Source organism: Mustela nigripes, chromosome 3, assembly GCF_022355385.1.
Source record: "Mustela nigripes isolate SB6536 chromosome 3, MUSNIG.SB6536, whole genome shotgun sequence".
NCBI lineage: Eukaryota > Metazoa > Chordata > Mammalia > Carnivora > Mustelidae > Mustela > Mustela nigripes.
Window position 1 is genome coordinate 193,251,835 of NC_081559.1, and position 23,611 is coordinate 193,275,445.

General features: G+C 51.0%; 1 protein-coding gene across 1 annotated transcript in view; it reads right to left on the reverse strand.

Annotated features, from left to right (window-relative positions):
- Positions 1-23,611, reverse strand: part of COL22A1 (collagen type XXII alpha 1 chain) — a 236,498-nt gene that overhangs the window by 21,198 nt on the left and 191,689 nt on the right. The window contains exons 44-51 of the mRNA XM_059395531.1: positions 21,101-21,154; positions 19,403-19,456; positions 15,759-15,812; positions 12,340-12,393; positions 7,872-7,925; positions 3,744-3,797; positions 1,389-1,433; positions 634-687 (exon numbers count right to left, since the gene is read on the reverse strand). Of these exons, the coding sequence (XP_059251514.1) occupies positions 634-687; positions 1,389-1,433; positions 3,744-3,797; positions 7,872-7,925; positions 12,340-12,393; positions 15,759-15,812; positions 19,403-19,456; positions 21,101-21,154 (423 nt within the window). The remainder of the gene's footprint in view (positions 1-633; positions 688-1,388; positions 1,434-3,743; positions 3,798-7,871; positions 7,926-12,339; positions 12,394-15,758; positions 15,813-19,402; positions 19,457-21,100; positions 21,155-23,611) is intronic.

Genomic DNA, 23,611 nt, shown 5'->3' on the forward strand with positions numbered 1-23,611 from the left:
CCCCGGCCCTGCGGAGCAGACAGCTGCAGCCCCAGGCCACCTCCTCCCACCTCCAACAGCCCCTAAGTCCTGGACCCCTCTGGGTCTCGGTGTTTCTGTCTGTCCAACTCTAGTAAGAGACATCGTGCCTGATCCCTGCATCAAAAGTCAGGGGGAGCAGGTGAGCAGTACCAAGGGCCAGGGGCTCGCGGTTATGGTGGCTGTGATGGGCTCGTGGGGCTGCAGCAGGTGGAGCTCGGGAAACAACCCAGGAGAGACGCCGCGGTTCCGGCTCATGTGAGGCCAGACCTGACAGGCCACCTCCGTGAGGCCAGACCCGACAGGCCGCCTCCGTGAGGCCAGACCCGACACCAAAAGCTACTCGCGATGAAGTCAGCAAGGCCTTCTTCGCTGCCATTTGTGCCTCGGGCACCGACCGCAGGCTGGATACCCAGATCCCAGGCCCCCTCCAGATTCCAGGGAGGCCCCCAGGGGCCGGCAGGTGGGACAACACAGACCAGTGCTCAGACTCCGCTTCAGGCCACGCCCCTGGCCGCCCTGGGGGTTTCTCCTGGCCTCTAAGTGATGCACAATTTCCTCTTTCTCCCCGCCCCTCCGCAGGCCCAGCCAACCCCACAGGAGCCCCGCACTTACATCTTTTCCTGGTGACCCTTCCCGGCCAGGGGGCCCCATGGCACCAGGCTCTCCCTGAAAGGGCGAAGCAGAAACAGAACACCCGCTGTGAGGGACGAGAACACGGAATGCCACCTGCCGGGCCTCTGCACACCTGGCAGGGAAGGAGCCAGGAGCACGGCCCACCAGGAAGAGCCCCACGGAATCGGGGCCGGAGCAGCCATCTGCGGGGCCCTAACGTGCCTCTCCGAGCTGCCCAGTGAACACCAGCCGCAGGGGCAGGCGAATGGGCTTGGAGTTCTGCCTCCTCGCCCGCTGACCCATCAAACATCTTAGCTTTCCCATCATGACACAGAGCACAGCAAGGGGTCAAACCGGTGGCCCCCCAAGGTTCCTTCCATTTGGGGCATCGAAAGGTCAGGGAAGAGGCCAAAGGGTAAGAGTGTGGGCTCCTGGGTCTCCCCCCCGGGATGCACCAAAGCTCCCTCCACAATAGCCCTGGGCCTGTTGCACAGCATGTGCACAACACAGTCACAAAGGGGCACCCCCACTCCCGCTGATTGGGTCCGATAGGTCACACCTCAATGTCTGGCCTCCAGAAAGAGCATTTAGAAAAACCAGACCATGACTGGGGATGATGCTTCCCATGATGCCTGCTCTGCTGTCTTCTATCAGGGGACCAGGTGCTGCGGCGGCCTGCAGGGCCAGGAGCCCTCCATCTGGAAGGACCAGCTCAGTCCGCCTGGGTGGACCTCCACGGCCGGATGCCCACTTACCCGGGGACCAGGTGCGCCAGAGTCGCCGGTGTGTCCCTTGAAGCCCTAGAGGAAAGAGAAGTTATTCCACCAAAAAGCAGGCTGATGAGGTGGGAAGGGGTAGCACATGGTGTGACGGTCCAGCTGAACACTGCCCCTTCTCACCGCGGCTCACCGGACACCTCCCGTTCTAGAGCCCAGGCTAGGCCAGGCCCTGGATGCTGGTTGACAGGATGATCGGGGCGCCAGGAGCAGAGCAGAAGGGCTGGTCCCACAAATGCTCCAGAGAGTCGAGGGGTCACCCTACGTGTCTCCTGATCTTCATCTTCCTGACCTCACACCATCGGCCTGCACCCCCTCAGCCCGGCCCCTGGGGCAGATGCTTCCCTTGCAGATAACAACACTGCCTTCACTCCCAGGGCGGGTCTCGGGGTACCTTCCTCCTTCCTAGGGCTGTGGCCCATGCCACCCAACACCCTTGTCCTGGGCCACGGTGCTGGGCCTCCCTGCACAGAACAGCAGCCTGGAGACAGACTACCTAAGCCCCCAGCCCTGGGAGCTGAGTGGAAGCTGTTAGCAGAGCTGATGCGATCATTTCTAACAGCCGGACCAAGCTGACGGTGTAATAATCTCCATTTCACACAGCAGAAAGCTGAGGTTCGAGAGAGAAAAACACCTGCTCAGAGGCCCAGAGCCGCAAAGTAATCCGACTCAGATCCAGCAGGTCTGCTCAGACCCGAGGCCCTCCCATTCTCCACTGTTCTGCTCACTCCGTCGGGGCTTCTGCCAGAAGCCAAGCAAGCCAAGCACTTGGCTGAGAACTGCACGTTCCATCGTCTCCTTTAACACATACGACTGCCCAACAGAATTCTGGAAGACATATTCCAATCCCCACTTCATAGAAGAAGAAACAGAGGTTCAGAATGGTCCCCTGATGGAAAGTTAGTAAATGACCAAGCGAAAGCTGAACCCATATTTATCTATCTCAAAGTGTGTGTGGCTCTTCAAAGCTTGGCTCTCTGACTTACACCCTGCCGGCCAGAAAACGTGGGTCTTCCTTCACCTCCGTGGGTGTCTAACCTCTGCCCCTGCCGTGAGGTAGGATTCACTGCAAGTCTCAACTGAGAACTGGGTCTTGCCTCAGCATGGCGCCCAGAAAATGGATCCCCCTGGGTAGAAGGAAGACCCTCTCCTCCAAAAAGCCAGGAACCACCGTTAATAAATAAATAAATAAATAAATAAATAAATAAATAACAACAACAACAACCAACAAAAATAATCACTAATTCTGTATTTTCATCCCACCACAGGAAGTAGTATCCTCCATTCTTAGATTCGCTCTCTTAGTACAACCCGGTGACAGGCAAGGAGATTGAGGAAACAGGAAATTGATTTCTGGGTTTCAGTTCCTCCTTACCGAAGGTTAGCCTGATGAGTTACTGATTTTCACAGAAAAATACATTAAGGAAATAGAAGGGGCACTTTGATCTCCCACTTCTTGCCAGATACGTGGGTTTTAAGATCGTCATAACAAAGAATATAATTTTTCTAAAAAAAATTTATGTAATTATGTAAACAATTTTTCAATTATGAAAAAGTAAGCATTTAGTAAAAACAAAACAAAACAAAAGCCAACCCCCAAATACAGAAGATACAGAACAATCATCCACGTATGTTTACATGTACACGACGAGCCTGGCAGCTGGAAATAGATTGACATATAAACAGAAATGTCAGAATTCATACATAGAAGGAGAATTCATACAGACTTCATACACACATTCCTAGGATCTAGAAAGAACACATGGAAATGTTCACAGAGCTTTACCTCCATGTTCAGAGTTACAAGTAACTCTTTCATTCTCCGTAACATTATTTTTCTTATTCTTTTTGTATTATTACCACTTGTCACTGGTATACAATGGGAATGGGTTACTTTTACAATCGGCGGGGGGCATTTAGCCATGGAAAGTGTTCAGAACTATGATTCATTTTTAGGTCCTATCATCCAGAAAAAGCCCATCAAAATCACACCGAATAGGTTAAGAACAAAGAAAACTTAGAATAACAACATGGCAACAACGGCTGTAAGTTTGAAAATACGTTTTACGGCCATGCTCTTGGAAGAACTGAACTTACTACTCTGCAGGAGCACTGATGCCTTGGAAGAGAGGGACTTCTGGAAATCCGGGGTTGGGTGGGTGCAGTGCATGAGCCACAGGGCTTGCGGCAGCGTTCTACACGGACAACGTGCCTGTGCACGCACACACAGAGACACACACACACACACATGCACAGACATACACACATGCACATGCACAGACATACACACATGCACAGACAGACACAGAGACACACACACACGCTGGCACTTACAGGTGGGCCTCGGGCTCCCTCCAGTCCTGGCAGACCCGGCTCTCCCGTTTTGCCCTGAGAGTAGAGAGGACTTCGGTGAGACCGTTATAAGGCTCCTTCCGCTCCCCACCCGGGCGTCACGCACGGCGTTAGCACTTCTGCCAGCCAGTCTCTGACCCCGGCCGACCCCTCCGCGGGCACTCTGCTCCACCGTGGGGCACGCCAGTCACCGCCGTGGACCCAGCTATGGTGCTCCTCGGACTCTGCTGGTCACCCAGGTGTGGACTCTGCACCCAGGGCTCCTGGTGGCCCCTGATCGTTCTCAGAAGCGTTCTGGTCTGGATGCACAATTATGCAGACATCCCAGTTAGGAGTGACTCTGTACCCATTCACAGAAGAGCCTCAGGGCAGCCATCGAGGACTGCATGGGACGCCAGGGGCCACTGAGGCTCGAAGAAGGTAGGGCCTCGCGGAGTTAATGAACGGCACAGCCGGCCTGAATCCCAGCTTCGTTCACCAGCCCAAAGGATGCCTTTCTCACCCAGCAGCTGCCGTGGACAGGGAAGCCTGCTGTCTCCCTCCTGTCCCCAGCCCAGCTTCTCCTAACTCTGTGAAGTTATGGGGACACTGGGGATATTCAAAGTCCTCACCACCAGTGTCCTGGTGCTGCCCTGGACAGATTCAGCCACAAGCCAGTGTGAAACTGGGTACTGGTCCAGGCTGGTCAGTGTGGGGGTGTGGACGGAAAGGGAGGGGTGACCAGGCCTGTCTGACTGATGGAAGATGGGGTGGCACTTGACCCCGTGTGATCTTGGGTGTCCCTTCCCTTCCCTGGGTCTGTTCTCGTGGCAATCAGCAGTCGCCCTCGCCGGTCACTCCCTGGTGACTGGGCGTGCACCACCTAGCTGGCCTCCCCCACCTTCCACAGTCAACTGACATGGCCCTCGTTGGCCCAAGTCACCAGCAGGAAAACGGTAATGTGAGTAACTCTTGAGGGATTTCCCCATTCTAGACACAAAACGAGCGTCTCGCACAGTAAGTCGGTGAGTCCTTACTACAACCCATTGAGGGAGGCATCGCTGTTATCCGCCGGGCAAAACACTGAGGCATAGAGAGGTTAAGTGATCTGCTCAAGGTCCCACTGCTGGGATTCTAATGCAGGTATTTTGGCTTCAAAGTCTCCATACATCATCCTACACCATAATCATGGTTCAAACACCTCCTAAAAAAGATTACACAACAGGCAACTCAAAAAATTGCCCGTGTGTCTACAGATCTACCTATCCACATCCGGTCCTCCACCCATCATCCGCCTACCGACCTGTCTACGACTCTGTCTGGCCATCCACGTCCCTGAGACGTGGGAACTGAAGGGCTACACCAACATGAAGACAAGGGACCTACTCCTGGTGCAAATGCTTCTTCCCAGGCAGGTCCCCTTGGCTCACTGAGGAGGACACCTGTCAGCGCTAAACAGTTCCCGCCCAGGCTGATGGCTGGGCGTAGATCAGCCTTCGGGGTACGTGACACTGAGGCATGCAAGTTAATGTGCGAGTTACTGCCTCCCGGAGCAATCCCCAATGTCCAAAGGGCTTCAAGTCTCTGGACGGGTGAAGAGCCTGGCCGGGGTAGGAGCAGGATGGCAAGTACGCTCCTCACAATTTCCAAGAGGGTTTCCAATGACTGTGGCCCATCTGCCTGCCCGAGTGGCTCACTCACTTGCCTGAGGTCCATGGCTTTCTTTCTCTCTTTGTCTCATTTCCTCCTGCCCCCGGTGCTTCCTGGGGCTGCTTACCAAAGCCCTCACTTGCAACAAATCCTGCTACCTTGGGATCCGATGCCACTCATCCCTATGCCAACTTCCCAAGCAGTTCGGACAGAGAAGACTTCACACTGGCCACAGGCGGCGATTCCAGAATGGGTGCCTGGAGGGCTCTGGAACGTCCCTAGGTGGGAACTGCTGAGCCGCCTCTTCCAGCAGGACCAGCTCTGCCTCTTCAGGGACTGATGTCCCCTTGCGTGCCAAGAACAGACCTGGTCTCTTTCTGCTCTATGCCCGAGGTCTGCCTGGAGGAGGTGGTCCATAAACAGACCGAATGAAGACCACGGGCCCCAGTCCTCCCGTACCATAAACGTCAGCTCTCAGAATAACACGCCCGCAGAGAAGCTGACTTCTAGTTCTGCGGTACTGACCTCTGGGGTCAGCCTCCGGGGCATGAGTCCTGGCAGCTTCATTTACCCGCTGTGTAACCTTGGCCAGCTACTTAACCTCTCTGTGCATTTCCTCATCTGGGGCAATAATGACACCAGGCCTCATGGGGATTTTCCGGGGATAACAGTGGAAAATGGAAGCAAGCATCAGTACCCCAGCCCGAGGCGGGGACCCGGCGGAAACATTCGTCCTCTCTCCCCTCCACATCCACATCCCTCTAACTGCCATGTGCCCGCCACGGGCCGTCCCGCTGGGACTCAGCCTCTAGCGGCTTGGCAGGTGCTTCAGACTTTGCTCGCTGCCACAAGCACTTTTCTTCACTCTCAGCAGCGTCTCCCCGTTCTGGCATCTGGCACGCGGTGAAGAATGTTCAAGAAGGTGCTTCTGGCAAGTTGCATAAGACTCAGAACGAGTCGCAACAGGTGATGACCAGACAAATTACACGGGACATAAACCTCGCGGCAGAACCTGTTATGTTGTCCCACCTCGTGGCCCTAAGGGCACTGCAGCTCTGACCTCTCCGGGAGTCACGGCCAGGGGTGCTGTCAGAAAGGGATTCGCTGAAAAACTTAACGGCGAGACGAGCCCGATGCCTTCTACCGTTTCTCACCTCATTGGATTCTCCGGCAACTCTGCCAGGTGGCTACTGTGACTCTCGTTCTATCGAGAAAGCATCTGGGAAACTCTGCCTGACTCACCCGGGGCCCCCATGCTGGTCTGGAGCGGAGCCAGCATCTGGAGCCAGGGTCCTCTGGCTGTGGCTTTCGTTTTGGCATAAAGTAGTCCAGTTCATTTTTAACTCCACGATATCAGCAAGCAACGCCTACCAACGGCTCCACGGTACAACGACTCACTACGGAGCCAAAGTTGCCTTTGTGTCCCTGTGGCCCTTCTGCCCAGAATCACCCTCCCGTGTGTGGTGGCGACAGTTAGAGCCCCCGGCCGTCGTCATGCAAACACTCGAAGAATACACGAAGGCTTTTGCATGAAATGGGGCCAGCTGGGCAGACTGCTCTGCACCTTTGCTCTTTTACGTATGGATGCATCTCCAAGGAGGTTCACGGCAGTGCCTGGAGGACATCCCCCTCCTTCCCCGGGGGCTGCTTAGAATGCAAACGGCTGGGGCCCATCGCTAACCGGTCTCCTACTGGGGGGCCTGTGGGGAGCCAGGCCTCGAACCCTACACACCAACCTTCCAGCTTCCCCTCGAGCCTGAGGCTGTGGAAGGGACCTGGGGAGACAGACATGTGTCACCACCGGCCATGAAGACCCACAGGAGAGAGAGCAGAGACCAGCTGCGGCAGGACCACGAAGAGGCCACAGAGCCGCATGTGCAGAAAGCGCTCGCTCTTCCAGCCGACAGCCGCCGAGGCAGAGATGCGCTCGCGTGCACGCGGTCTGCCTCCCTGGGTGCCCCACACAGGGGACATTCAAGAATAAGGAAAAAGGTAAAAGACAAAACAAAACAATCCCTCGGGCTCTGGGCCAGAACCGAAGAAAGGGCAAACTCCCATACCTGGAGGTGGGGGAGATGCCCAGGCTTTCCATGGGGATAACGGGCTTCCGGGCACCAGGTTCCCACAGCAGCGGGGGCTCCCCTGCCCCAGCTCCCCTCCCGTGTGAACGGGGTAGAAGTTGCACGGGGCAGGAAGAGAAAACGCAGAGGACAGGTAGAAGCCCTGGGATCAGGTTCTGATTCTGTCACCAGCCCGTCCTGTGACTTTGGGCCCGTCACTTCACTTCCCTGAGCCTCGGTTTTCTCGGCTGTATAATGGGGACAGCGGTGTTCACACTGCAGGGCTGCCAGGACAAATGAGTGAAGTAACTCTTACTAGGCCCGCGTCCCAGCGTCCCAGCAGCTCGTTGACACAGGACAGCTGCTGCTGAGAGGTGACTAGGTGCACCCATACAACAGGAGGAAGTTTAGCGTCGCTTACCGGCTCTCCAGGGGGACCTGGTTTTCCATCTCTGCCCTCTTTGCCTTCTTCCCCCTGCAAGAGAATCAAATTAAAGGTCATCTCCAGCCGAACGTGCTGGGAGGAACGAGGGGGTTCTGCTGGAAGCGCGTGCCTCGTGCACAGTCACAGCCACACTTCAGGGCTCCGGGGTGTGTCCACAGACGGACTGGCTTGACTGCGTGGTTCCTTCCCAACACCGCAGGTCAGCTCTGATCTCAGATCCACAGTGCCTGGCACAGAGCGGAAAAGCACTGAATTGCAACGGCATCATTATTAGAGCCGTTGATCTAAAGCAGCCCTGGACTGGACACTTCCTGAAGTCAAAGTTTGGGCAACAGCGCCTCATGGCTGGGCCTCCTGGACCGAGCGCAGCGATGAGGGGTAAGGACGCAGCTTCCGATGGTGAGGGGGCCGGACGCGGGAGAGCGCGGGGCACAGACCCGGGGGCACACGGGGCTCAGGGAATGACAGCGAGGATTCTGCGTGGGTTACAGAATGGCCGTGGACGCTTGGCCTTTCTTTCCCTGAAATCTAGCTGAGTTTTCCCCTCCCTGTAACCAACCTCCTGCTCCAAGGGAGGTCTCATAAGCCTCACGTTAATCTAAGAGACCAGTATTCTTCAGGAGTCTTTGCAAATGGAATCATAATCCTGTGCAAGGGCTATGACAGCACACAGACTTGGATTCCGATCCTGGGCCACCTGCCCTGGGTGGGGTCTGGGAAAAGAAAGCCACAGGCAGCAGGAGAGAGGGGAAACTGAGTCAAACCAGGCAAGGTCCGAGCCCCGCCTGCACTACTAGGCATAAGATGTTGGGTAAGTTACTAGTATTCTTGGCTCCCCAGTGCCCTCTTCCTAAAAAGCAATGCCGGTCCTGCTCTGCTGAGTCACCCAGGGAGCCGAGAACGGTAGCTTCTGCTTGCAGAGCAAACCAGGCAGCGGTAAACAGTGCCAGCCACGGGGGTGCTCCCGCTGCTGCAGGCACTGGTAAAACCGAGCGTGGTTCCTCATCACTGCCTTCAGCGTCAGGGTTTTGGCACTGCTGGAAAGCCGCTGGGGACAGCCATCGAAGTTTACTGCTGGCCGATGCTCGGTGGCTCCCGGAACTCCTCAGGAGCGCTGCTTCTGCCGTAGCCGCCCTGACCAGCTACACCTGCAGGGCTGCTGGGGGGTCAGGCTACGCTGATCCTCTTCCGCATTCTTTGTTCCCAGAGAAGCAGAGAGATTGGGGGAGGGGCAGAGGGAGAAACAGAATTCCAAGCAGGATCCACACCCAGCGCAGAGCCTATCACAGGGCTCAACCCCAGGACCCTGAGATCATGACCTGAGCCAAAACCTTGAGTCAGACGCTCAACTGCCGGAGCTCCCCCAGGTGCCCCTGCACTGATCCTCTTCTAAGTTAAGAGTCCAGTTCCCGAAACCACTTCCTGTGCATGCAACAGCGGCCCGTGCATGGAACAGCGGCCCGTGCATGGAAGCCGAAGTTGATGCCATGAGAGGAGACAAGGGCCTCCTTGTCTCGCAGACTCTGGCTGGAGGCCAGCAGGAGACCCCAGGCCTCCTGGCACAGACACGCGGTCCCCGGGAGCGGCACAAGGGCCACTGGGGAAAACGCAGTGGGTGGAGGGTGGCCAGTCGAATCCCTTGAGAAGGAGACGCGGCTCTGCGGGAGGGTAGGGCTGCCCCGCGCCGACAGGCTGCTGATTCCTTCAACATCTCCGGGCCTGTGTCTGCACCCTCAGTGAACTGTAGGGACGCCCCCACATCCTGCAGCAGAGGAATACGGAGGGTCTTCTGGTGCAGAGCATGGTGCATAGCTGATGCTTAAGAGAAGATAGGGTGTGTTGCTCTACTTGGGGAGACGCATGTGGGCGCCCAGTGAGGGCCAGCGACAGGTTACACGGTGCCTCTCCCAGCCCTTACCCGCCCTGGAAGCCACTTCTTCTTATTCAGCATTTCCTCTAACCAGTTCCTGTACGGAAATATGTCTGTGTCGTTTATAAGTTGCTCCTTTTACTGAAATGCCTTCTTCCTGCCCCTTCTCACCCTTCTTTGCCTAGACTACTTGACCTTGAACACTCCCCTTGAGTGTCAGCTCCCCAACTATCCCTCCGGATCTGGCTTGAGTATCCTCCCCTGGGCTCTGTGGCCCCCTGGGTCCCCCTGTGTCACAAGCACACCACATTTTGTGTCAGTAGTTCCTTCCTTTTCTCTTTGGCTTCTCCATGAGACCCCCAGGCTGCACACCAGCGAGGATGAGGGCTGGGTCCGTCTGGTACCTTGAACGCTGGCCTGGGTCGGTACTTGGTGCTGTGCTGGTGGGGGGTGGCACAGGTGGACAGAAATGACCAGGTGAGTGGGGCTGCACGCCCTCAGGGCTGTGATGGCACAGGGGCTGAGAGATCCTGATACACAGCACAGAGTTCTACCTAAGCCGCTGGGGAGGCTCGGGGTGCCTCCTGGAGAACATAACGTCCAGCCGGACCTTGGGATGAGTGACTAAGGGGGCCCGAGGCATGGAATGGATGCATTAATGTGCAGAGAGCTCTCTGCATGAGACTTGTGGGGCAGTGAACACCACGCACAGGAAAGCTCTGATGAGTCTTATTGTCCAGGCAGAGGGGGAGGGAGTGTTTCTGAGACAAATGCTGTGGAAGGAGCAAAGCAGTTCAGGGCAGCTGGAGTGGGGATGGGGTGAGAGACAGGAAAGCAGGGTCCGTTCATGGGCATACCCCCAGGCTTGGCTCAGGTCTGAGCCCCAGCATGGGGTCAGCATGGTACACACAGTCACAGCAAAGGTCAGGTCTCTCTTCTCCTGCGCACGAGGACTTCAGTTATAAGGGGTCAGCACAAAAGCCAAACCCGGATTTTTTCTCCCCAGCTTTACCACCACTAGAATGAAATCAGTCAATTCTTCCCAGCTGCCAGAATAGGCTAGGCTACTGGGCTGCAGTTTAGACTAAAGGGGCTTCACAACCCAGCCCGTGTTTTCAGGTCTGAGCACCCTGCGCAGGTTACTCAACCTTAGGATCGCACGGCTGTAGGGAGCACTACCGATGGTGCCCTGGAATGCCTCCTCGCTGGGTGGGGGACCTTGTCAGATACTCTAGGAGGAAGGGCTCTCCCACAGCAGTTTGTTCAACCATCTGTTTCTGTAATTAGTATTTTCTGGGTGTTCATTATGTGTGGGAAGCAAAAACCTGGTCTTCCAGAACCCAAGACCTAGAGCACCGCCCTGGTGAGCAGGCACTCCACCGTAATGTCCCCAGGTCTAGCCAACAGTAGGCTCCTAAACAGAGTTTGCTGAATGAGCAAACCAATCAATGAATAATGGAGGAGGTGGTCACTGATCAAACCATTACACAAATAAAGATGTGACAACAGCTGAGATAGGTACTCAGGAAAAAGAAAAAGAAACTAGGAGAGCCTGCCCTAGCCTGGGGCTAGGGAGCAGTGAAAACTTCCTAGGGCTGATGCCTGGGATGAGTGGGAAGAATCAAAGGCATCCACTGGTAGAAGACATGAGGAAGAAGGGGCATTCTGGATAGACAGAAACGCATGTGCAAAGGTCCTGTGGTAGGGAGAGGAGAGGCTGCAGAGCATTTTAGGAACCAAAGGAAGCCAGTGTGTCTGCAATAAAACACATCGTTATGCAGGGCAGGGGTGGGGAGCTGTGGCCAGTAGAGGCCCCTGCAGTCGGCCCAGGCCAGACCACAAGCCCCACAGGGATTCATACTCCATGGAGACAGTAGCACATAGCCTCTCTGCACCCGTCTTATTAGTAACACCCTGAAGAGCTCCACCCCACTGAGAGACATATTGGATATAAAAGTCCAGAACAGTATTTATAGAAAGAAATTTGGTGGTTATGTATCAAGAACCTCATACAATATTATACCCGAGAGGTAGACCCCACCTTTGTGGACCATCATACAGAAAACGGGAAAGCACTAGACATGCAAACTAGCTTATTACAGTCTTTTTCCAATAACCGTGTGATTTCTGTGGCAACAGAGGAGTGATCACATATATTATGGTGTATTTGTGGGGTAGAGTGTACATAAAATCTGATGAGCTCATCAACATTTAACACCAGTGTGGGGAGCAGAAGCTGTTTCTACCATCCGAGAGGATCGTCAGAGTTGGGCACACGTGTGCGTGGGCTGGCTCAACTCTGCACCTACACGTATGTGCATGTGTGGACAGAGGGAAACGCTATCTACACAGGTCAGCAATGCCTGTTGCATGAGACAATGCATGCAACATTAACCATAACCATACCTGGCTTTGGTTAGGGATTATCCTCATTTTCTGGAGCACTGGAAATTCCCCTAAGAACCATGCATTGTTCTAACAGTGGGCAAATCTATTTTTTGTTTGCCCATTTTTGTAGTGGAGAAACCAGGCATTTTTTGTTTGTTTGTTTGTTTGTTTTGTAATACCACTTACTGGGATTCCGGGTAATCCAGACGGGCCTTGGGGGCCAGGAGGACCTTCCTTCCCCTAAAAGATCCAAGACAGAAAAACACCATTAAATCTCAGATCGGCTTTTCTGGAAGTATGTGATTTCATGCAGAATTGCCTTCATGGGCTGTCTTTGGTTGGAAGCAATGGGTGCTTCTGCCTCGTGGCTTTCCAGGCATGTCTCCCTTCCTACCCCCTGCAGGGAGGTGCCCCAGGCAGAGCACAATCACATGGGTGGGTGGGCAGAGAGGGGCTCATTTTGGCTGTATGACATAGACTCGGGGGGAATTAAAGTAGGAAAAGTCTGGGGGGAGAAGATATTTGGGTTTGGGAGTCCACAAGACTTGGGTCCAGCTCTACACTCTGTCCCTACACTGCCTGAAATTCGGGTCCTCATCATGTGGCTCAAGACCAGAGCATCTGGGGCTGTTGTGCACACAGGACCCAAAGCAAGTGAAAAGGTGACCAGTACCTGAACAGACGGTCTATTATTACCGTCCTCTTGTCTGGAGGATCCCAAACTTTTTACCACCGGTAGGTCGCTTTTAGTATATCTTTCCCCCGGGACACAGAGCTTGTGTTTTCAAAGACTGTTTGCCCAATTGCACTAACTCATACTTCTTTCTCCATTATATTCATCAAAGATGCACATCACTGCCAACCAAGGCTACTAAATCAGATGATGTCATCAGAGCCATCACTTCTATCTGCGTGAACATTCTGACGTCATCTGTGTCTCTACCACCATCAGAGGCCCTGACAACTTTACAGTCTCTCCCATCACTGTTCCTTCCACGATAAAATGCTGGCATCAGGTTTTACATTCTCATCTACAGGCCACACCAAGTGACATATTCATAAGGGTTGTGATGTTAGCTTCTTGCAAAAAAAGCAAAAAGCAAAATTACTTTGACATTTAATTCACCTTTATGCAGATCTTATATATCATCCCATCAAAAGTGTCCAATTGGGAGACCCAAAGGACACTTCCTTTATGAAGTGTTACTTAAACTCAGTAAAAACTCCACAACTGAGTTTTATTTCCACCCTGAAGAAAATGGAAGATAACAGTCACACGTCATGAAGAGATGAGAACTTTTCTCATCACCCTGGGAACAGATGAGGATTAGACCACATTGGAGGCTGACTACTCCTTCGTTAAAATGTTTTCTCAAAAGCAGTAGCACTTGATACAGTCATGTTGAAAGGTTTCCTTTAACTTTAGAAACTGGAATGCTCAGGTCCTGTGTTTGCCCCGACAACAATTTGGTATGCCCTGTGTCTCTGTAACGTGACAACCCATGATATCTGAGGTTGCCTTGACACAGCGCCACTTAGACCAACACGAAATAACAACAGGGGAAAGCAAAACCATCCACCACCTCCCATCCCAGAGAACCTACAAACGTGCAACCAAGGAGATATTTTTGGGTCCACATAGGACAAATACTCAGTCATCATTAGGGATCTTTGGATATTGATAATAGAGCTCCCTGGATTCCTTCCTGAATGTCTACTGTTCCAAAGACCCCAGGGATGGAGCCACCCTTGGTCAGCAAACGGCAGCCCTCTGCTGTTTTTGCAAATAAAGTTTTATCAGAAGCCCTTTGTTGACCTGTTGTCTGTGGCTGACTTCACCTTACCACAGCAGGGCTGAGTTTTTCCAACAGAGACCACATGGTCCATGACACAGACATATTTACAGCTTAGGGATTTTTTGCTTCTACTGGAGGATGCACAAGGGGTCCAGATGCTTGTTCTTAAACCTGTTTGCATTGTGGAAGTTGTAGTTCGCTATGGAAATTACACAGTTTAATTATTCATTAGGTGACCTCATTAAACTTAGGTGGACAAAGAAAAAGAGCGATCTTTAAGTGAGGACTTCAAAATACATTATAAGGATAACTCACGATCCAGATCTCTGTAGCAGGACAGCTATGAAAGGTTAGAAAAAATACCCTAATGATCCAGGATCCAGGATTCTATATTGAAATCGTCCCACGGGTGCTGCTGTACTCTCAAACCACCCTTAAGAAGGGCAGCAAATAGTGACTGGGGAGCTATTCCTGTCATAAGGATAATGACAAGAGAGTCCGTGCTGAGGACCCAAAGTCAAGGATGGTCGTCATTCTGGGTCGAAAAGATTGGCTCCTGGTTTGTATGTTTCAATTCAAAATACAATGGAAATGTTTTCCGCTTGTATCTTTTTTTTTTTTTTTAACCTCATCCCAGTTAGCGTTCTTTATTTCTTTTTTTAATTACCAACACTCGTTACTTATGCTAAGAAGATCTGGAGAATATTCTGGTTTGTTGTATACAGTGAAGTAACAGGACCCCCAGACAGCTCCAAGCCCAGCTGTCGCCCGCCTCAGGGTCCCCCATGACAGAATCAATGTCTCATTCAATACAGTTTAACTCCCAAGTACCTGAGGATTCCTGTCCGGGTCCTGCATCTGATTCTCCTTGGGCTAACAGTTCGTTTGTTTTGTTTGATTATTTGTTTGGTTGGTTTTTAGTCCATTTGTTTTTACAAAACAAATTTTTTTGTTTTGTAAAAATTATTTTGTTTTGTTTTGTAAAAATTTGTTTTGTAAAAATTTTTTTGGCAAGCAAATCCTTTGCTGTCTGGGAATCGGTAAACAGCAGGTGGGCTGCTTGGACAGGACCGGCCAGATGAGGAAGGAAAAACCATCCACCTGGCTGGGAACTTTCAACCTCAACTCCCCTGGGGCCCACCCTGACCGCCCCACACCGAGGGTCAGTGTGGAACCGAGGGAAGAACCCGGAGTTGGGAGTTTCCCAACTGACTTCACTCTGGACCTGGAACTGATTTCCTGTGTGGCTTTGGACCAGAGATCCAGTCCCATTGGGCTTTGTCCTCCTCATCCCAGGAGGGGGAAGCTGTCCTAACTGCTTCCTCAAACGCTCTTGGCATTGGAGTCCGGACACCCCTGGGGTGACCTGCTCACCAGCCAGCTTGGAGCGTGACCCCTTTCTTACTTCTCTCCCTTCTTTGGAACGGTTGACTAACGGGGTCGGTCCTCCTGCCTGATGTGCCTCCTGATGCACGCCGTAGCCTCGGCGTGGGTCAGCTCCAGCCTCTCCACTCCCCTCTCCCTGTCGGGAAAGAACCACACTGGCCGGGGCCTGGGTGAGCTGGTTGTTAATGGAATCCTGGAATCACAGATTGCCACGTCATTCATCCAAACCTGTATTTTTGAGGCAAGACACTGGACACCAATAGAAAGCAGCCCCTTCTGTGATTTCCTTGCAAGACCCTTGCTGAATACTGGGTGTGAGTGAGCCACAGAGGTAGGGAGGCCCCGGGGCAGGGCTGGCATACACCTGGGTTCTGGGACACCCAAACACAGACTCAAGGCAGGACAGCCAAGCGAGGAACTTACCGGCAGCCCTTGGACTCCTGGAGGGCCAGCGACGCCAGCAACTCCGTCTGCTCCCTGAGGATGACAGAGCAGGGCGTCAGTGGCGGAATCATGAGTGTCTCTCTGTGCACGAAGCCCGGGGAGCACAAAGGTGCGAGCCAAGCCCCTCCCCAGCAGCTGGAACCCTAGGTACTCCCGGGGGGCTTCTGCCCTCCCCAGGAGGAAGGGCTGGCCTCTGGGAACACAAAGATGCTGGGAGCACGGCAGCCACATTGCACGAAGGACCAGAGCATCCACAGTCATCCCTAGGACAATGGGACAGGGTCTCACTTCAGAGTGGACATTTTCAGCTAATATCAGAGAACATTTAGGGACAGAGGCAAAAAGGAACGACTGGATTTATGGTCCAGGTCAATAGGGAAAGCTATTGGTTTTGTCAGTTCAAGGATGGGAAACGCATAGACAGATCCAGGAAGAAGGAGCTCTACACAGGTGAGTACAGCAGAGTGAGCCCAGACTTGCCCCCGACTCCCTACGGGCTCTCTCCAGGGCTGCTCCCCCTGCCTGCAATCCAGTCCCCTGGGCTCAGAGCTCATAGCATGCCCTCTTCCCCGTCTCAGTTCAGTGAGAAATCACCTGCCTCCCAAATCGAAAATCCAAGTCCCTGCCCCTCTTAATAACGCCTTTATGCCGCTCCTAGCTTTTGCCTCCCTCTGACATACCAGTGTTGATCGATTATTTGCTTTACTGGGAACTAAAACTGTTCCTTGGAGCTAGCGGGGGCTCACTTGTTCTTAAATACATGAGTAAAGGAAAAGCTGGGCTGGCTGGCAGATGGGGCAGAGAGTCTTTAGACGAACAAATACACTGCTTCTTTCTAGCTTTGGGCATTTAACTTCAGTTTGCTTGTTGGTAAAGGGGAGAAGTGACATGATCGCCCAGGCTGTAAGGCGGGTCAGGAGGCGCTGCCTGCAGAATGCTTAGCACGGAACAGAGGGTGTCGGCTGGGGTGCACCCTCCCCACGCCAGATCCTGGGTCCATATCCTGCTTACTCCTCTGCATCTCTCAGATCCTTTGTGCACTGGAGAAAAAGAGAGGACCTATTTCACTTGAATTGTTGAGAGGACTCAGTACGGTCCTACATAGAAAGAGCTAGCCAGCGCTGGCGCTCACTAAGGGCTTTCCCCAAAGTGTTCTCTGTTATCACAGACACTCATAACAGTGGTGTGTCTACTGGCCTGCCCAAGACCACAAGCACTGCAGACATGGGGGAACAAATACGCAAGATCTTGCATACTTTACTGATGATACCTTCCCAGCAGCTTTAGGTTTTTTACATACACTTATCGAGTGCCTATGTCATAGCAAGTGCTGGCCAAGTTTTAGGGCTACAGAAATGGCTGTACCATGGACCTCAAGGAAATCTGATACAGCTATGGAAGATAGGTCTTATTTGCCATGTCGGATAAATGCCCCAGGGATAAGATGCAATCAGATTTGCCTCCACCTCTTCCCCAGGTAATGAGTCAGTAAATGTTTTAGAAATAAAGGATGTCGATAATACGTGCATACATATCTCAAGGTTCATGCTTCCCTAGCTGGGCTGCTGCTGGGAGCCTCCACCTCTAGTCCAAACCCAGCCCAACAATGGGGTTTCTATTAGATTCTTCTATATAATTTTGCCAACCCCCCCCCCAGCACCCTGTACCCTGGAACCTAGCTATGTTGTAATTAAATTCCATACAGCGCATTGGGAATAGGGGAAGGGTTTTCTCTGAAAGAAGGATGCCAACTGAGCACCAGGAAATAAGCTTTGGAGTAACAATAATAAAGGAACTTTATCTGTTTGGTATCTATGTCCCTGGTTATGGCATCTGACATAGAAGCACACAAAGAAACAATGCATAAATGACCAGGCAGGTTTCCTGCTCTCGAGTTGCTTCTGTATGACTGGCCACTGAACCCAGATGGACGGGTGACTGGCATCCATTCCCAAAAACAATGAACAGACCAGGGCATGCATGGCACAGAGCAGGAACTCAGTAAGAATCAACTGCATGAACTGACCACATTGATCAGTGGGAGACGGAGAAGCTGCCCTCTGATCATGCCCGTTTCTGAATCCCAGATTCATCATCTAGCATGAGAACCAGTGGCTAGGAGACACTTCCTACAGCTGCCCTCGGGTCCAAAGGGCAATTTCCAAGGAGAGGAGAGCACGGCTTCTTTTGCACTGGGGATGCGTAATAGGGTTTTGAAAGACCGGGATGGGGAGGGGAGGGGGCTTTAATAGATTTTCTTGAACCTAAATGGCAAGAGCTGAACCATCCCCTGGAAAGGCGGTTTGAAATCCTGGTCACAGCAGAGACACACAATGAGGCGTGAAGACTGAGAAATGGGAAAGGATGCTCACAGCACAGGCCCTCCACGCAGGGAGGTGGGACTGAGCTGAGGGTCTGAGGCTTGAGGTGAGCTCTCCAGCACACTGGGAAAGCTTTAGTACTTTTACAGTTAATGTACTTTTTATGAATTTGCTGTAAAAGTCAGATTAGAAATAAAAGATGCAGTTTCATACTTCTGTATGATCTTATTGGAAATATACATTTAAAACGACCTAATTTATTCTAAGAACAAACATACTTACACTTAGAAGTCATTTAGAGTTGTTAAAAAGAAGACAAAGAAAGATTAATAGCATGCATTTGAACTTCATGATCTTAACTCAGCCTCTGCTTCTCTACTGATTATGTCCCTATTTGAAGTGGGTTCCCCTTTAGTTGTCCATTAGCCATTACAAATGATCCCTCATTCTGCAAAGTCTGGGGGGCCAGGGCTCCTGGAGAACCCATGGGAAGTCGCAGGCGGCTGGTCCTGGCTAGGCTAGGTGAGGATGCTCATTTGCGCTGCTCGTTACCATGGCTACCTTAGGTGGCTACGTAAGCAACAACTTCAAGACTAATCTGCGGGCAGTTCAGACCAAAGGGAGATGAAATTGTTAGAAGAGCATCGGTCAGCGTCAGTCACTACCAAGGAAAGGAAAACCATTTGCTCGGGGGCCCGTGGGGATAAATGGGAAGATAATTCACCAAATCTATGGTTATACTGATGACAATGCCTTTGAGTGATGATGAATGAGCAGCTGAAGATGGTAACAATGAATAATAATAACTTTGTTGTTATTATTGTTATTGTTATTAATTACAGTAAATCCAGGAAAGTCTGTGTTTTTAAAGACACTCTGTGATGCCCAGAGCCTCTTGCCATGGGACAGGATCCTATGCAAGACAGGAACCTACTTCTCCATTTCTCACTTATGATCCTAATCTTACACTTTTCTCAGGTTTCTCATCACATGCGATAGATAGAAATTAATAATATATGAAGCCTGCCCACCTCTGCCAAGCTCCCCTGGTCCCAACAGCATTTTAACTGAACTGCCCAGGAGCACCACCTATTCAAGTCACTCCATCCTTGACTCCATTGGGTCCCATGGGGTCAAGTCCCCATCCTTGACCCACTGTCCCTCTGGGACCTGCACCTTCTGTTCAGCCCCTGGACACCTTTAAGGTATCAGCCCAGTCTTTAACAAGGCAGGTCCAATGAGCATGGGAACCTGTTCCAGCATCAAAACCAAGAGAGGAGGGGATTCAAAATCATGACTTACCCGTGGCCCAGGGCTCCCAGGGGGCCCCATGAAACCGGGAACTCCAGGATGACCCTAGGAAAACACAAGAGACAATTCTTCAAAGTGACCTATAAGAAGCTTTTCACTTTGGTGGCTAGTAAATTTCAGACAACAACCCAGAATCTGACTTCTAACTCCAGTAATGATTTTAGATAAAGGCACTGGCAACAAAAAGACTTTCTATATATGTATGTGTACATATATATGTATATGTATGTGTGTGTGTGTGTGTGTGTGTGTACTACTGGTGTATTTCCAAGTATCCAACAATATTTACAAAAATGAATCTCTCCTGAGAGTGGATTTGCTTCTACATAAAGTGAAGGAAGATGGTGTGGGGAAGTCACTGAGGGCACAGATGAAAACAGATGTGGCCATAGTGGCTACAGGATCCTGTGGCTGGGTGATAGGTATGGAGGTGGGGGGTCTTTTTATTATGCTTTCTAATTTTTGTGTAGACTGGAAACATCCTGTGAGAGCAAATAAAAGCATATGCACACACAACATACAGTCACAACAGAAACTCTGGGGTTACCGAATCATGATACCTCTGCTGTAGTGGAGTTGCATTACGTTAAGAAAGAGATTCTCGCCTCCATGCAGAGCAGAGTCTATGTGTGTTATGGCAGGAGCTAAACAAGCTAGATTACTGCATACACCATTTTGTTTTCGAACGACAGTGTTTTACAAAAGCAGACACACAACCATGGAAGATCTCCCTGCCCTTCACCTCTATCTCCTGCTACTGGGAAACGCAAGCTGTAACACTCAGGATCGAGTGTACTGGTCTTGAAAATTTGCTGTTGTAAGAATAATCCAAGTATATTTTGTTTTTCCAAACACAGATGGAACTTTAGATGAGCATGTTGTTCAGACCTTGAGCATCGCTCTGAACACATCCCCTCAGGAGTGCTTGCTTCACCGTCATGGAACAGAAACCTCCATGATGTCAGGATTTGCCCGTTACTCTCTCTACAGCTCAGAGCCTGGTGCCATGCCTGCCTTTTAGCTGGTTGCAAGGAGCACCGATGGGAAGATGCAGAGAGCAGTGATGGGTGGAGGCAGGTGGGAGGGAGGAAGGGGAAGAGTGACAGCAGCCAAGCAGGAGCCACTTGAACTGGCAGAAAGGCTGCTGGAGGCTAGGGAGCTGGACTGCAGAATCAGCTGGTAATGCTGTATAAAAGATGACAGGGATGCTGGTTTCAAATCCACAGAAAAGAGGAGTATGTTGTCATGGAAGCTACCTTGCAATGCATTGGGAGAAGTGGTCCAACAAGGCTGGCTGGGCACTGAGCACAGAAGGGACATCTGTGTAACATTTCCGCTAGTACCACGAGTCATGTGACAGGTACTTGAAGAGTGATGGGAGGGTGGAAGGAAAGAAGGGGACATTGTGTAATGGATGATAACCATTTCAGAGAACTAGACCTCTAAGGGTAAGATTCCAACAAAACAAAACAAAAGGAAATCAGAAAAGGCAGGCTGCTCAGATAACTGGGGAAGGGGAAGGTGACAATGAACCACAGGAATCAAGATGGAAACCATGAAAATGTGGTTTAAAAAAATCCCTACTTCAAACAAAGGAGATCCAAGAGGTGAGGTCAGAAATGGCAGAATGAAATTCATCTGGGAGAAACAGTGATGTCTCTTCAGGTTCTTTACAAAGTAAGTTCTTACCTGGTCACCTTTCTGTCCAGTTTCACCATCGGCACCACGCTCCCCTTTACTTCCCTTGGGAGAAAAAAGAAAGAAACTTATTAGAAATGTTGGTAGAACTACATTGCAAAAGAAAAAAAGTCTGTATGCATTCATCTAGCTCTGGACTCATTTCTTCATCCATTTACTCTTCTTTCATCAAGCTCTCATCCAGTCTGAGCCACAGGCCAGGCATGGCATCCACAGAGAGAAACAAGGGAGTCTGGTTGAAGAACTGCTGATGGAATGGCTTAACTGGGTCATGGGGTGCTGATGGGGGTCAGTGGAATATGGAACTGGGGAGGCAGACAATGCCTCCCTCACTGAGAGCCCTGCATGTTTTCTCCTTGAACCTGGATTGAGCTGCAGGCACTAGGAAGTTTGACTGCTCTCCGTTTCAGAAGGGATTCCTCACTGCAGTCAAGGGTGGGCGGAAAGGCCCAGGACGAAGAGAGGAGGGGCAGTCAGGAGGAAACGGGGATATTTGGGTGTGGGAGGGAAAGGAGCCAAATCATCACAGTGTCTGGTGTGAGGTGGGAAGAAGGAGAAGCTAAGACAGTGGACGGGACAGCACTGCCCAGAAGGCTGAGGAAGAAGACTCACTCCATCTGTATGTATGTGTGCTTATTCCCTCCCTTTCTAGCTGTGTGACCTTGAGTGGGTCACTTAAACCGTGAGTTGTAAGATTTCTTGTTTATCTACAAAGTAGAGAAAATAATGATTGCTTACTCTGTGAAGTGTTGGAAGAAATAAAATCAGACACAACACGAAGCACAGAATATAGCAAGAGCTCAATAAACATTAGTTATAATTACTTTTTGTAAATTATTTTGCATTTGAACTCTGGCTTTGTCATCGCTAACCCTGTCATTGGGCAACCTGCTTCACTTCTAACTCCTTCTTTTAAAATGAGAATAATAAAAACAGAACCTTTGTCATGGGATTGTTGCGAGCATTAAAATAACCGAAAATCTACAAAGTGCATAAGCCAGTACTGAGTTCATTGTTAGCTATCACTCTTATCATCATTTTAGTCATTACCATCATCTGTCACTATCACTATCATCACCATTATCACCTTCATCATCATCCTCACCATCATCTCTCTCACCATGATCGCCATGATCAGCACCATCACCGTCATCACCACCATGGTCTCCAGCATCATCACCATCATCATCATCATCAACTCTATCACTGTGATCGCCATCATCATCACCATCATCACCATCATCTCCATCATCTCTATCATCACCATCATCACCATCAACTCTCTCACCGTGATCACCATCATCATCACCATCATTGCCATCATCTCGATCATCATCACCATCATCACCATCACCTCTATCACCATGATCGCCATCATCATCACCATCACCATCACCACCATCACCTCTGTCAACATGATCACCATGATCACTGTCACATCACCATCATCACTGCTGTCGTTATTGTGGTTAAGACACTCATGATAGGAAACCTATCAAACATATTTTTCACAGACTAACCTTGAAAGTAACATTCAAAGGTTCCAATCTCTCTAAACTGTCACCTATTTTGGCTCTGCATTTACTGAGGCAACAAATGTATTTCATCAAAACATTATTAAACACAAAACATGTCAGTTCCTTTAAAAGAATGCATTATGCAGTCAAATAAGTCTTTCGCAGTAAGTCAATCTTGGCTCTTGCTCCAGGCCTGTCACCTCTTGTTTCTGCATCCTTGAGCAGATCATGTCCCCTCTTTGCTCTGGGTTTTTTCATCCCGTAAATGAAGGACGCCAGGGGCAGTTCAATCTAGGAGAGTTAATCCAGGGACAGAGCCCCACAATTCAGCCCCTGAAACATAGGGTCCAGCCCTCTCCCCATCCACACTGCTGTGCCACGTCAGCAGTTAACTGGGCACTGTGACCACCTGTAACCTTCCCTGACCACTCCATGAGCTGTGCTGGGGGCCTCAGGCGAACTAATGCCTGTGAAATGCCAAAGGCCAGTGTGCAGAGGAGAGAAAAAGGTTCAGAGGGGAAGAGCATTTGTTCCAACATTTTTACATGTAATTAGTTCTACTGCGTTTCAATCTATAAAGCCAGCACACTGTCTGCAGGCTGTATTATAATCTCAATGAAAAGAAGTGACATAGTGTAGCAGCATACTGCTTCTCTGACATTTAGGACAATTGCCTTAAAAGTAAATGGCTTCTTTTCAAATCCCAGTCCTCAGTCTGGGCTTAGGGTGGCTTCCACCTTCAACTCCCAGCAGTGAAAATGTCAGGAGCTCAAGGATCTCCACAGTTGTCCTGTCTCCTTCTCTGTGTCAGCGAAGGATCAAAGCAAACACAGCCACCCCCAACCCTGACTCACTTCCTTCCCAAAGTGAGGGCTGACATTTACCAAGCCTCTGCTCCTCTGGGCACATTGCCGGGACTTTCCACATGAGATCCCAATCCGTGTATTCTTTTGTTTATATACTGACCTGACACAAAAAATATTTA